The 13,516-nt window shown below is 48.6% G+C and overlaps 1 protein-coding gene across 3 annotated transcripts in view; it reads left to right on the top strand.

Annotated features, from left to right (window-relative positions):
- LOC103191264 (glial cell line-derived neurotrophic factor) overlaps positions 1–8,702 on the top strand; it is a 47,183-nt gene extending 38,481 nt beyond the window's left edge. For all 3 annotated transcript variants that reach the window (XM_042336364.1, XM_042336356.1, XM_042336360.1), the window contains one exon: positions 7,897–8,702. In XM_042336364.1, coding sequence (XP_042192298.1) covers positions 7,897–8,375 — 479 coding nt within the window. In that variant the 3' untranslated portion in view covers positions 8,376–8,702. The remainder of the gene's footprint in view (positions 1–7,896) is intronic.
- Positions 8,703–13,516: the final 4,814 nt, after the last annotated feature.

Here is a 13,516-nt window from a genome sequence, read left to right as displayed (position 1 = left end):
CCCTCCGCTCACCCTGACCATTTCCCCCTCCTCGCTCCCTCCCTTCCCTCCCCTCACCCTGACCATTTCCCCCCTGCTCGGGTCATGACCCAACTGTGCAGCGCCTTGGGACGTCCTCCTGACGTGAAAGGCGCTTTATAAATGGAATCTTGTTGTTGTTGTTGTTGTTGTAGGGTTAGCATTACAGTGTGTAGGTTATGGTTCGGGTTACAGTGTGTTGGTTAGAGGTCCAGTGTGAATGTTCGTGTGACAATCTTTAGATTAGGGTTTGGGTTACAGTGTGTTGGTTAATCTTACAGCGTGTAGCTTAGTATTACAATGTTTAGGTTAGGGTTTGTGTTAGATTGTGTAGGTTAGGATTACATTTTGTAAATTTATAGGTTGTAGGTCCTTGAGAGAGATATTGCCTCCCAGCTTCGCTCTTTCCTCTCCTCTCACTCCCTCCATGAACCCCTCCAATCAGATCTGCTCTGGTCAAGTTCACAAACGACATCCTGACCATGTGTGACCAGGGCTCCCTCTGCCTCCTCGTCTTCCTCAACCTCTCTGCCGCCTTTGACATCGTGGACCACTCAATCCTCCTCCACCGCCTCTCCTTCCACCTCAACCTTCAAGGTGCTGTCATTGACTGGTTCAGGTCCTACCTTTCACACCACCTCCACTTCGTCTCTGCAAATGGCTTCGCCTCCAGCCCCCACACTGTCTTGTGCAATGTTACTCAGGGCTCTGTCATCAGTCCCCTCCTCTTCACTCTCTACATGCTCCCCCTTGGTGACGTCATCTGCAGACATGGTGCAAACTTCCACATGTATGCAGATAATACCCAACTCTTCCTCTCTGCCTCCCCCCTGAACTCCAGGACCACTGGCATCCTGACCGACTGCCTGTCCCACATCAAGTCCTGGATGAGGGACAACTTTCTCCAACTCAATGTCAGCAAGACCGAGGCCCCCCTGATTGGCTCGCGCCAACGCCTCCTCACCTCGGGCGCTGGCAGCATCAGCCTCCATAGCTGCACACTCAACCTCATTAAGCCAGTCAGGAACCTGGGGGTCTTATTTTGACTCTGAACTGTCCTTTCTCCCCCACATCCGCGCCATGACCGGCACTGCCTACCATGACCTCTGCAACATTGCCAAACTCCTTCACTGCCTCACCCCTCAGACCCCCAAACCCTCACCCTCGCATTCGTCAACTCAAGGCTCGATTACAGGAACTCCCTCCTCATCATCCTTCCGAACGCTTCCCTTCACAATCTGCAGATCATCCAAAACTCTGCAGCTCATGTACTCTCACGCACCATGCTGCGCGACCCCATCACTCCCACCCTCGCCCGACCTCATCACTCCCACCCTCACCTGACTTCACTGGCTCCCCATTCCCCAGAGGATCGAGTTCAAGATCCTCATCCTTACCTTTAAGGCCTTCCATGGCCTTAACCCCTCCTACTTCCCTGACCTGCTGACTCCCTACCAACCTGCCCACTCCCTCCGTTCATCAAGCTCCGGCTGCTCCATGTCTCCCGTCCAACCCGCCCTGCCATTGGTGGCCGGGATTTCAGCCTCTCTGCCCCCACACTCTGGAACTCCATTCCACGGTGCCTTCACCTCGTTTCCTCCCTTGCCTCCTTCAAGGCTGGTCTCAAGATCCTTCTCTTCGACCGTGCCTTTGGTCTCCCACCCCTCTGCCTTCCCTCCCCCCCCCCGTCCCCCGTCCCCCATGCTCAGGCCCCGACAGCTGACTGTTCAGCGCTTTGGGGCGTCCTCCTAACATGAAAGGCGTTCTATCAATGTAATTCTGTTGTTGTTGGGGTTGCAGTGTATAGATTAGTGTTGCAGTGTACAGGTCTGTGTTACAGTGTTTAGGATTGGGTTACAGTGTGTAGGTTAGCGTTACACCTTGTAGGTTAGTGTAACAGTATGTACGTTTGTGTTACAGTGTGTAGGTTATGGTTTGGGTTACAGTGTGTAGTTAGGGTTAAGGTCACAATGTATAGGTTAGGATTAGGGGTACAGTCTGTAGGTTAGTGTTACCCTGTGTAGGTTAGGGTTAGGGTTACAGTGTGAAGGTTAGTGTTACAGTGTGTAGGTTATGGTTACAGTGTGTAGGTTAGGATTAGTGTTACAGTGTGTAGGTTATGGTTACGGTTACAGTGTGTAGTTTAGGGTTAATGTGTATAGGTTAGGATTACAGTGTGTAGGTTAGGGTTACAACAACAACAACAACAACAAGATTCCATTTATAAAGCGCCTTTCACGTCAGGAGGACGTCCCAAGGTGCTGCACAGTTGGGTCATGACCCGAGCAGTGGGGAAATGGTCAGGGTGAGGGGAGGGAAGGGAGGGAGCGAGGAGGGGGTAAATGGTCAGGGTGAGGGAGGGAAGGGAGGGAGCGAGGAGGGGAAGAGAGTTGAGAGGGGAGCTGAAGGCATGGTCAAAGAGAAAGGTTTTGAGACCGGCCTTGAAGGAGGAAAGGGAGGAAGCGGCGAAGGCACTGGGGGATGGAGTTCCAGAGCCTGGGGGCTGAGAGGTTGAAGGCCCGACCACCGATGGTAGGGCGGTTGGGGCGGGGGACGTGGAGCAGACCGGAGCCAGAGGAACGGAGGGTACGGGCAGGTAGGTAGGGGGATAGTAGGTTGGAGAGGTAGGAGGGAGCAAGGCCGTGAATGGCCTTGTAGGTGAGGATGAGGATCTTGAAATCAACAGTGTGTATAGGTTAGGTTACCGTGTGTAGGTTAGTGTTACAGTGTGTAGGTTAGGGTTAGAGTTACAGTGTGCAGGTTAGGGTGACTGTGTGTAGGTTATAGTTAGGGTTACACTGTATCGGTAAGGTTTAAGGTTATAGTGTGCAGGTTTCGGGTTAGGGTTACAGTGTGTACGTTAACCTCTGGGTTACAGTGTGTAGGATAGGGTTACAGTGTGCAGCTTAGTGTTATGGTTGCAGTGTGTAGGTTAAGTTTGCGTTATGAAACTTAGGGTTACAACAACAACAACAACAAGATTACATTTGTATAGCATCTTTCATTCTGGAGAATGTCCCAAGGCGCTGGACAGAGTACAGCATTTCAGACTCGCGCTGGGGTTCGGGGGAGAAGGGAGGGGAGGGGAAGGGGGGTGGCCGATGGCATGGTTGAAGAGGAGGGTCTTGAGGCAGGACTTGAAGGAGGCTAAGGAGGGGGCGGGGCGGAGTGTCTGGGGGATGGAATTCCAGAGGTTGGGGGCAGAGTTGCTGAAGTCGATCGGCATGTTAGTGTTTATTGCAAAAGGTTTAGAGTATAAGAGTAGGGAAGTCTTGCTGCAACAGTACAGGGCCTTAGTGAGACCGCACCGAGAGTATTGTGTGCAGTTTTGATCTCCTTATTTAAAAAAGGACACACTTGCCCTCGAGGGGGTGCAGCGTAGATTCACTCGGTTAGTGCCTGGGATGAGGGGACTGACCTATGAGGATAGGGCTGTATTCTCCAGAGTACTGAAGAATTAGGGGGAATCTTATTGAAACATATAAGATTCTTAAAGGGCTGATAAAGTAGACACTGAGGGTCTGTTTCCCCGGGAGGAGAATCTATAACCGGGTCACAGTCTGAAAATTAAGGGTCAGCCTTTTAGAACAGAGTTGAGGAAACATTTCTTCACTCAGAGGGCAGTGACTTTATGGAATCCACTCCCCCGAAGGCTGTAGATGTCAGTCCTCGAACATCTTCACGGCTGAGACTGATAGATTTTTAAAAATAGAGGGCTTTACGGATATGAGGAGAGGGCAGGTAATTAGAGTTAGGTCTGAAGATCAGCCATGATCTTATAAAATGGCGGGGCACAGGGTCGAGGGGCTGAATGGCCTACTCCTGCTTCTAATTCTTATGTTTTTATGTTCTTAAGGCTCTCCTGCTAACGATGGGGCGGGTGGGTCAGGGGACGGGGAGCACACCATAACCTACAGTGTGTAGGTTAAGTGTGTAGGTTATGGTTCGAGTTACAGTGTGTATGTTATGGTTATATGCAGGTTAGGGTTAGTGTGTTGGTTTGGGTTACAGTATGCACGTTATGGTTGTAATGTAGGTAAGGATTAAGGTTACAGTGTGTATGTTTAGGGATCGGGTTACAGTGCGTAGGCTAGTGTTACAGCTTGTAGGTTAGGTTTACAGTGTGTAGATAAGGATTAGGGTTATAGTGTGTAGGTTAACTTTTGGGTTACAGTGTGTTGGTTAGGGTTACAGTGTGTAGCTTAGTGTTATGGTAGCAGTATGTAGGTTAAGGTTGCATTGTGAAACTTAGGGTTACAGTTTGTAGGTTAACGTTACAAGGTGTAGGTTGTGGTTAGGGTTACAGTGTAGCTTATTGTTATGGTTGCAGTGTGTAGGTTAAGGTTGCGTTGTGAAGCTTAGGGTTACAGTGGATAGGTTAATGTTGCAGTGTGTAGGTTATGGTTAGATTTACAGTATATGGGTTAGGGTTAGAGTGTGTAGGTCAGTGTTACAGTGTGTAGGTTAGTGTTGTAGTATGTACATTAGTTTTACAGAATGTAGGTTAGGGTTTGGGTTACAGTGCGTAGGTTTGGGTTACTGTATGTAGTTAGGGTTAAGATTGCAGTGTATAGGTTAGGGTTACAGTCTGTTGGTTAGTGTTCACCACTAGTGTTCACCCGTCTCCGCCAATACCTCTCCCCAAAAGCCACTGAAACCCTGGTCCAGGCCTTTGTCACCTCTCGGCTGGACTACTCTAATGCCCTCCTCCCCGGTCTCCCCTCCACGACCATCCATAAAATCCAACTCATCCAGAACTCTGCCGCCCACATTCTCACCCACCCCAAACCCCATTCCCCGATCACCCCAGTCCTTGCCAGACTTCACTGGTTGCCTTTCCCAGAGAGGATCGATTGCAAGACCCTTACCCTTATATGCAAGTCCATGCATTCCTCTGCCACCGCCCCCCCCCCACCCACCCCACCTCCCTGACCTCCTCTCTCCTCAACACAGCACCCGTTGCCTTCATTCCTCCAGGTCTGGCCTCCTCCCCAACCCCCGAGTCCTCCACTCTACCCTCGGCAGCCGTGCCTTCAGCCACTGCGCCCCGAGGCTTTTCGATCGAGCCTTTGGTCACCTTCCTCCCCCTCCCCCTGGCTCCTCCCTGTGGCTCCTCCCCTCCCCTGGCTCCTCCTCCTCCCCTTGGCTCCTCCTCCTCCCCCTGGCTCCTCCCCATGGCTCCTCCCCTCCCCCTGGCCACTCCCCCTCCCCCTGGCCCCTCCCCCTCCCATGGCTCCTCCCCCTGGACCCTCCTCCCCTTGGCTCGGTCCTGGGATCCGTTACTGTGAAGCTCTGAGATGCTATCCGGTGTGGAGGGTGCTATATAAATCTAAGTTGTTGTTGTAGTGTTACTCTGTGCAGGTTATGGTTAGGGTTAGAGTTACAGTATTAAGGTTAGTGTTACAGTGTGTAAGTTGTGGTTAGGGTTACAGTACATAGGTTAAAGTTACAGTGTGTAGGTTAGGGTTCTGGTTACAGTGTTACAACCTCCATGGTTGCACAGTACAACTCAACAACGACAACAACAACAACAACAAGATTCCATTTATAGAGCGCCTTTCACGTTGGGAGGACGTCCCAAGGCGCTGGACAGTTGGCTCGGGACCCGAGCATTGGGGGGAAATGGTCAGGGTGAGGGGAGGGAAAGGAGGGAGTGAGGAGGGGGTAGAGAGTCGAGAGGGTAGGTGAAGGCACAGTTGAAGAGAAAGGTCTTGAGACCGGCCTTGAAGGAGGAAAGGGAGGAGGCGGCGAAGGCACTGGGGGATGGAGCTCCAGAGCCTCGGGGCTGAAGGCCCCGCCACCGATGGTAGGGCGGTTAGGGCGGGAGATGTGGAGCAGACCGGAGCCAGAGGAACGGAGGGTACGGGCAGGTAAGTAGGGGGATAGCCAGTCAGAAACCTAGGTGTCTTGTTCGACCCTCAACTATCTTTTCTCCCCCACATTCAAGCCATGACCAGATCTGCCTTCCCTCTCCTCCATAACATCGCCCGACTCTGCCACTACCTCACCCCTCAGGCGCTGAAACTCTTGTTCATGCCTTCATCACCTCCAGGCTCGACTATGCAAACACCGTGCTTGTCGGCCTTCCCAACTCCTCCCTCCACAGCTGCAGATAATCCAGAACTAACTCTGCAGCCGTGTCCTCTCCCGAACCAAACTCCGTGACCCCATCTCCCCCACTCTCGCCCAACTCCACTGGCTCCCTATCCTTCAGAGGATCCAGTTCAAGATCCTGGTCCTCACCTACAAAGCCCTCCATGGCCTCACCCCACCCTATCTCTGCGACCTCCTGAATCCCTACTAACCCGCCCGTTCCCTCCGCTCAGCCGGCTCCGGCCTGCTTCACTCCCCGACCCACCCGCCCCACCATTGGCGGGAGAGCCACTCTGCCCTCAACCTCCGGCATTCCATCCCCCACTCACTGTGCCTCGCCCCCTCCTTAGCCTCCTTCAAGTCCCGCCTCAAAACCCTCCTCTTCGACCATGCCATCAGCCACCTCCCTTCTCCCCCAACCCCAACTCGGGTCTGAAATGCTGTACTCTGTCCAGCACCTTGAGACGTCCTCTCGACGTGAAAGACACTATGCAAATGTAATCTTGTTGTTGTTATTGTATATGTTAGGGTTTGTGTTACAGTTTATAGGTTAGGGTTAGGGTTGCAGTGTGTAAGTTAGGGTTAGGGTTACTGTGTGTATGTTCGGGTTACAGTGTGTAGCTTAGTGTTATGGTTGCAGTGTGTTGTTTAGGTTTACATTTTGAAAATTTGGGTTAGGGTTACAGTGTGTATGTTAGGATTACAGCGTGTAGGTTAACATTACAGTGTGCAGGTTATGGTTAGAGTTGCAGTGTGTAGATTAGAGTTAGCGTTACAATGTGCAAGTTAAGGTTGTAGTGTGTTGGTAAAGGTCACAGTATGCAGGTTAGTATTACAGTGTGTAGCTTAGTCTTATGGTTGCAGTGTGGGTTAGGCTAAGGGTTACAGTGTGTAGGTTATGGTTAGGGTCACACTGTATAGGTTTGGTTTAAGGTTACAGTGTGTAGCTTAAGAGTTAGGGTTACAGTGCATAGGTTAAAGTTACAGTGTGTAGTTCAGGTTAGAGTTACAGGATGTAAGGTTAAGGATACAGTATGTTGGTTAGAGTTAGGGTTACAGGGTGTAAATTATGGTTAAGAATTACAGTGTGTAGGTTACGGTTACAGTGTGTAGGTCATTGGGAGGGCAGCCGGCTTTCTGGCACAGGAAACCCATTACTGTGCTGAGAGAATCCCAAGCAGATGGATTTTCCTGAAATATCTCTCCATGCAAATGTCCATGTGGTGTGGTATGTGCTCTCTCACTTTCTTTCTCTCTTTTTCTCTCTCTGTTTCTCTCCCTGAAAGTACGCACCTAACCCTAACCCTAACCCTAACCCTAACCCTAACCCACCCTAACCCTAACCCTAACCCTGCTTACCTAGTTCCGGAGTGTATTAGGCATAAGTTGGGAAGGGCCGAGGCTTGGGGAAGTCCAGATTCTGCGTTGGGGTAACTGCTTGATTCTAACCAGATAAAACCTCATAGTTTTCCATGGATATCACTGTCTGGCAAACTTTCCCGCTGCTTGCCTAGCTAGGACCACCCTACCCATTAGGGCTTTGGTTGCAGGGTTAACAGGAACTGAGTGAGTGGATTCCATGCCCCAGTCTGCCCTTCCGGTCCTACCGATGAACCACGTTAGCTGTGTTGTCATCAGCAGTCCCACGGAATACTTCAGACCTGCCTGACTCAGGAAACATAGGTACATTACATGATACAATAGGCAAGGGTTGAATGGCCTGTGATGATGTGCTGTTTTGGGGAATTTGGGACAGTTATGTTCAAATCTCTTGTCTCTGTGCAGATCCCATGTCTGTGGTTCCACAGCAGCAGCATTGGGCTGTGCTGCAGTTTATTGAGGACCAACTCAAGCGGCAAAAAAGATCGTTGGATCATGTGCCTCAAAGCTGGACTAAACGGGAGCATAAAAGAGGCAGCATTCGTGCAGATAAGCGAGGTAAGGCTGTCCGGAGGAGGAGACGGAGGAACAAGGGCTGTGTGCTGAAGGAGATTCACTTAAACATCACTGACCTGGAGCTGGGCTATGACACACAAGAAGAGCTGATGTTCAAGTACTGCAGCGGCTCCTGCGAAGTGGCTGAGACCACATATGACTTAATCCTAAAAAATCTGACCAAGAACAAGAAACTGGGACAGGACAATGTGCAGCCACGAATGTGCTGCCGGCCAACAGCATTTGAGGACAACCTCTCGTTCCTGGACAGTCACATGGCCTATCAGACACTGCAGCGCTATTCTGCCAAAAAGTGTGGCTGTGTTTAACCTTTCACTGCTGTAGTGAGTGAGAGAGGCACAGACACTGGGCTGGTGACACTGACTGACCTCTCCAGTCTTGTCTGTTCCTGGCTGAGTGAGGTTCTGGGGATCTAAGCCGGGAGCTCAGACCAGGGACCTGTGACCTCAGGCCGGCACATCGCTTCTTTACAGTGACATTGTGGTTGTGAGGTTCTGTCAAAGGTTGGAGTTTACTGTACAGAGTTTTTTTNAAATTGACAGTGGATCAGCAGATATTGGATATGTCGCAGAGATGGGGAACTGCGTCTGTCTGTCTGTCTGTCTGTCTGTCTGTCTGTCTGTCTGTCTGTCTGTCTGTCTGTCTGTCTGTCTGTCTGTCTGTCTGTCTGTCTGTCTGTCTGTCTGTCAGACAAATGACAATGAGCTGATCCTCAGACGTAAGAACCAAATATTTAAGTTATTGTTTATTTATTCAATATTGTTTATATCGAGAATCTTCATCTATTTATTAAACTCACATTGTTAATATTAGTCAGACAATCCTTCCTTCCATGTGCTGGCCAGCAACCACGACCCTGGCACACTCGCTGCTCACACTCATGGCCATCACAGCTCACACTTGCTGCTCACACTCATGGCCAACACTGATCACACTCATGGCCATCACTGCTCACACTCGCTGCTCACACTCGCTGCTCAAACTCATGGCTATCACTCTCACACTAAGAATCATAGAATCATAGATGCCCACACTTGTCCTCGCTGATCACAATTGTCCTCACACCAAATATCAACCCTGCTCACACTTGCCGCTCTCATTCATTGACAGTTGCACTAATGTGCTTGACACATTTTATTTTTATAATTAGTATATTTTACGATCTCAATGTTTTACAAAATAAACTTCTCTGAATTGCTGGAGTTTCTTGTCATTTGTTCACCTACAAAACACACAAATCACCAATCGTTACAGTCAATGTGGTAAAGTGCTGTAAAAGGTACTGTATTGAGTGTGAGGATTTTGTTCCGGTGATAATTGTACATTAATGGCTGTATGTTGCTCTCTCACTAATCCAGGGGAACAGCCTGGTTATAATTGTGGATCCCTGTAGCTTAATGGTGAGAGCACTCGTTTCACAAGCGAGATGACACAGGGTCGATTCAAGGATTATTATTGTAACATTTATTACAACATTATTATTACAACATGTGCACCAGTGCACATAGACCCAATTTTAATCCCTGTAATTTTGACTTCTTATCGAGCATTCTCTGATGTCACCCTGCATGAGGGGCGCTCTATAAATGCAAGTTGTTATTGTCATTGAGCACATGTAATAATAATCATAAAATCATAGAATTGTACAGAACAAAAAGAGGCCATTCGGCCCATCGAGTCTGTGCAGCTCTTTGAATAGAGCAATGTGATGTCAGTCCCACTCCCCGGCCCTTTCCCCATAACCCGCAAACCCGTCTCCTCAAATACCCGTCCACTGCGTTTTTAAAAGTAGTTATGGAATCGGCCTCCACCGCCCTTTCAGGCAATGTTCCAGATTCGAACAAGGCGCTGCATGAAAAAATTTGTTCTCACCTCTCCTCGGCTTCTTTTAGAGACTATTCTCAATCTGTGACCTCGAGTCACAGACACACCCACCAGTGGGAACAATTTTTCCCTCTCTAACCCATCAAATCCCCTCATGATGTTGAAGATCTCTATTAGGTCTCCTCGTAACTTTCTCTGTTCCAATGAGAATAATCCCGGCCTCTCCGGCCTTTCCTCATCATCACGGTCCCTCATTCCTGGTCCCATCCTCGTAAATCTCCTCTGTACCCTTTCCAATGCCTTAACGTCCTTCCTATAGTGTGGGGCCCAGAACTGGGGCAGTATTCTAACTGAGGCCTAACCAGTGTTTATATGGGTTGATCATCACCTCCTGACTCTTGTACGCTATGCCCCTATTTATAAAGTGGAGTCCTGTAGCTCAGTGGTTAGAGCACTCGCTTTGCAAGTGAGAGACCTGCGTTCAATTCCAGGCAGAGGGCGAAACCTCGGGCAAGTTTCCTTACTCCACACAGAGCCTAATAATAATCCCTCCAAAAACCCAAACCAATAATTAAATCGGTCATTTTCAATCTACGACTGTTTGTGTGACATTGCTGTGCGCAATTGGCTGCCGCGTTCGCCCACAATTATGCAGTCAATTCACTTTACAGTGTGTTCTGTGAAGCGCTTTGGGACGTCCTCCCGACGTGAAAAGTGCTATATCAAATGCAAGGATTATTATTATTATTATAAAGCCCAGCATCCCATATGCCCTTTTTACAGCCTTATGGGTATACATATAGGTGGAAATAAAAATAGAGGGCAGAAAATATTAATGGGAGTGGTTTATAGACCCCCAAACATGGCGATCACAATATAGCACAGGGTATCAATCAGGAAATCAGTGGAGTGTGTAGGAAAGGTAAAGGATAATAGTGGGTGATTTCAATCTCCATACAGATTGGGGAAACCAAATCGGCAAAAGTATGTCAGAAGAAGAGTTCATTGAGTGTATGAGAGATAACTATCTAGAGCAGCTGCCGAGGAACCGACCAGGGGACAGGCCATCCTAGACCTTGTTCTGTGTAACGAAACGGCGAGTTGGCAGTGTAGGTATTAAGAATCCTCGAGGGCAGAGTGATCACAATATGATTGAATTCTGCATTAAGTTAGAGAGGGATATAGTTAAATCCGAGGCAAGTATTCTGGATTTAAATAGGGCTAATTCTGTAGGTATGAGGAAAGATTTAGGTAAAACAGACTGGAGAATAAGATTAAGAGGTAAAAATGTAGACCAACAGTAGCAAATATTTAAGGATGGAGTGCAAAATTCTCAGCGGTCACATATTCCCTTACGGAATAAGAGCACCACAGGGAAAGCAATTCATCCGTGGCTAACTAGAGCAGTTAGGGAAAGCATCAAATTAAAAGAAAAGGCCAAAACTGCCCAGAAAAGCGGCAAATCTGAAGATAGGGAAAGTTTTAGAGACCAGCAAAAAAATAAAAAACTCATTAAGATCGAGAAAAAGGAGTATGAGGGTAAGCTCACTGGGAACATTAAGTCTGATTGTAAAAGTTTTTACAAATATATTAAGAGGAATAGGCTGTGAGGGTAAATGCAGGTCCATTTCAGTCAGAGACGGGAGAAGTTGTAATGGGGGACAAGGACACGGCAGAGTCCCTAAATGGGTACTTTGCATCTGTCTTCACCCGAGAAGACACAACCAGTCTGTCAACTATAGAGATGCACCAAAGGGATAAGGACAGGGAGCAACTTAGGGAAATTTTCATTAGTAGAGAATTGGTGCTCTGGAAACTGTTAGCACTAAAAAGTGACAAATCCCCTGGTCTGGATGGCTTACATCCCAGGGTTTTAAAAGAGGAGCTTATGAGATAGTGGAGGCCTTGTGTCTGATCTTCCAAAATTCCTTGGATTCTGGAACAGTCCCCATGGATTGGAAAATCGCAAATGTCACACCACTATTTAAAAAAGGTGGAAAGGAAAAGATGGGGAACTATAGGCCAGTTAGTCTCACATCAGTGATAGGAAAATTTTAGAATCGTTGATTAAGGATGTGGTAGTGCAGTATTTAGGGAGCACAATATAATTAGGCCAAGTCAACATGGCTTTACAAAAGGGAAGTCATGTTTGACAAATCTCATAGAGTTTTTTGAGGATATTTCCAGTAAACTAGATAAGGGTGAATCAGTGGATGTGGTCTATTTGGACTTCCAGAAGGCATTCGATAAGGTGCCGCATAAAAGGTTAGTCCAAAAGATAAGGGCCCATGGAATTGGGGGGAGCATATTAACGTGGATTGGGGAATGGTTAACGGGTAGGAAACAAAGAGTAGGGATAAACGGGTCCTTTTCAGATTGGCGGGATGTGACTAGTGGAGTGCCACAAGGATCAGTCCTTGGGCCTCAGCTATTTACCATCTACATCAACGATCTAGATGAGGACATTGAAGTTAATATATCTAAATTCGCGGATGGCACAAAACTAGGAGGAAGTGCCAACACGGAGGATGACATTAAAACAATGCAGTGAGACATAGATAGGTTTGGTGATTGGGCAGGTAGGTGGGACATGAAGTATAATGTAGGGAAGTGCGAAGTCATCCACCTCAGTAGCAAAAACAGTAGAGCGGGTTACTTTTTAGAAGGGGAGAGATTGGAAGGTGTTAGTGTCCAGAGGGACTTGGGTTCCTTGTACAACAATCACAGAAAGTTAGTTTGCCGGTGCAGCAGCAATTAGGAAGGCGAACGGTATGTTAGCATTCATTATGAAAGGATTAGAGTATAAGAGTAGGGAAGTCTTACTGCAACTGTATAGGGCCCTGGTGAGACCACACCTGGAATACTGTGTGCAGTTTTGGTCTCCTTATTTAAGGAAGGATGTACTTGCCTTGGAGGGGGTGCAGCGTAGATTTACTAGGATAGTACCAGGGATGAAGGGGATGAGTTACGAGGATAGGCTGAACAATTTAGGCCTATATTCTCTAGAATATAGACGAATTAGAGGGGATCTTATAGAAACCTATAATGTATCTGGGGAAGACGGGTTTGCAGGGTTATGGGGAGAAAGCTGGTGATTGGGGTTAGTGAAAGTGACTTGCTTTGTCAAAGAGCCGGCACAGACTCGATGGGCCGAATGGCCTCCTTCTGTGCTGTAACATTCTATGAATCTATGAATCTATGAATCATCAAAGGGCATGATGGAGGAGCTAGTGGGAGATCGTGTCCCCCGGTTGGAGAAACTAAAACCAGGGGTCACAACCTTTAAATCAGACACAGCCCTTTTGCACTGAGTTGAGGAAGAACTTCTTCTCTCAAAGTTCATTGAATGTATGGAACTCACTACCACAAAGGGCTGTTGACGCTCAGTCCTTGAACATATTCAAGACTGAGATAGATATGTTTCTTATTGCAAAAGGGATTAAGGGATATGGGGATAAGGTAGGGGAGGTGGTGGGGGGAGGCTGGGGGAGGGGGAGGCTGGGTAGGGGCGGCTGGGGGGAGGCTGAGGGGGAGGGGGAGGCTGGGGTGGGGGGAGGCTGGGGGGGGAGGGGGAGGCCGGGGTGGGGGAGGCTGGGGGGGAGGGGGAGGCTGGGGTGGGGGAGGC

The sequence above is a fragment of the Callorhinchus milii genome, unplaced genomic scaffold (assembly GCF_018977255.1).
Source record: "Callorhinchus milii isolate IMCB2004 unplaced genomic scaffold, IMCB_Cmil_1.0 Scaffold1, whole genome shotgun sequence".
NCBI classification, from domain to species: Eukaryota; Metazoa; Chordata; class Chondrichthyes; order Chimaeriformes; family Callorhinchidae; genus Callorhinchus; species Callorhinchus milii.
Note: the sequence above shows the minus strand (reverse complement) of the source record. Positions and strands in the feature narration are given on the sequence as shown.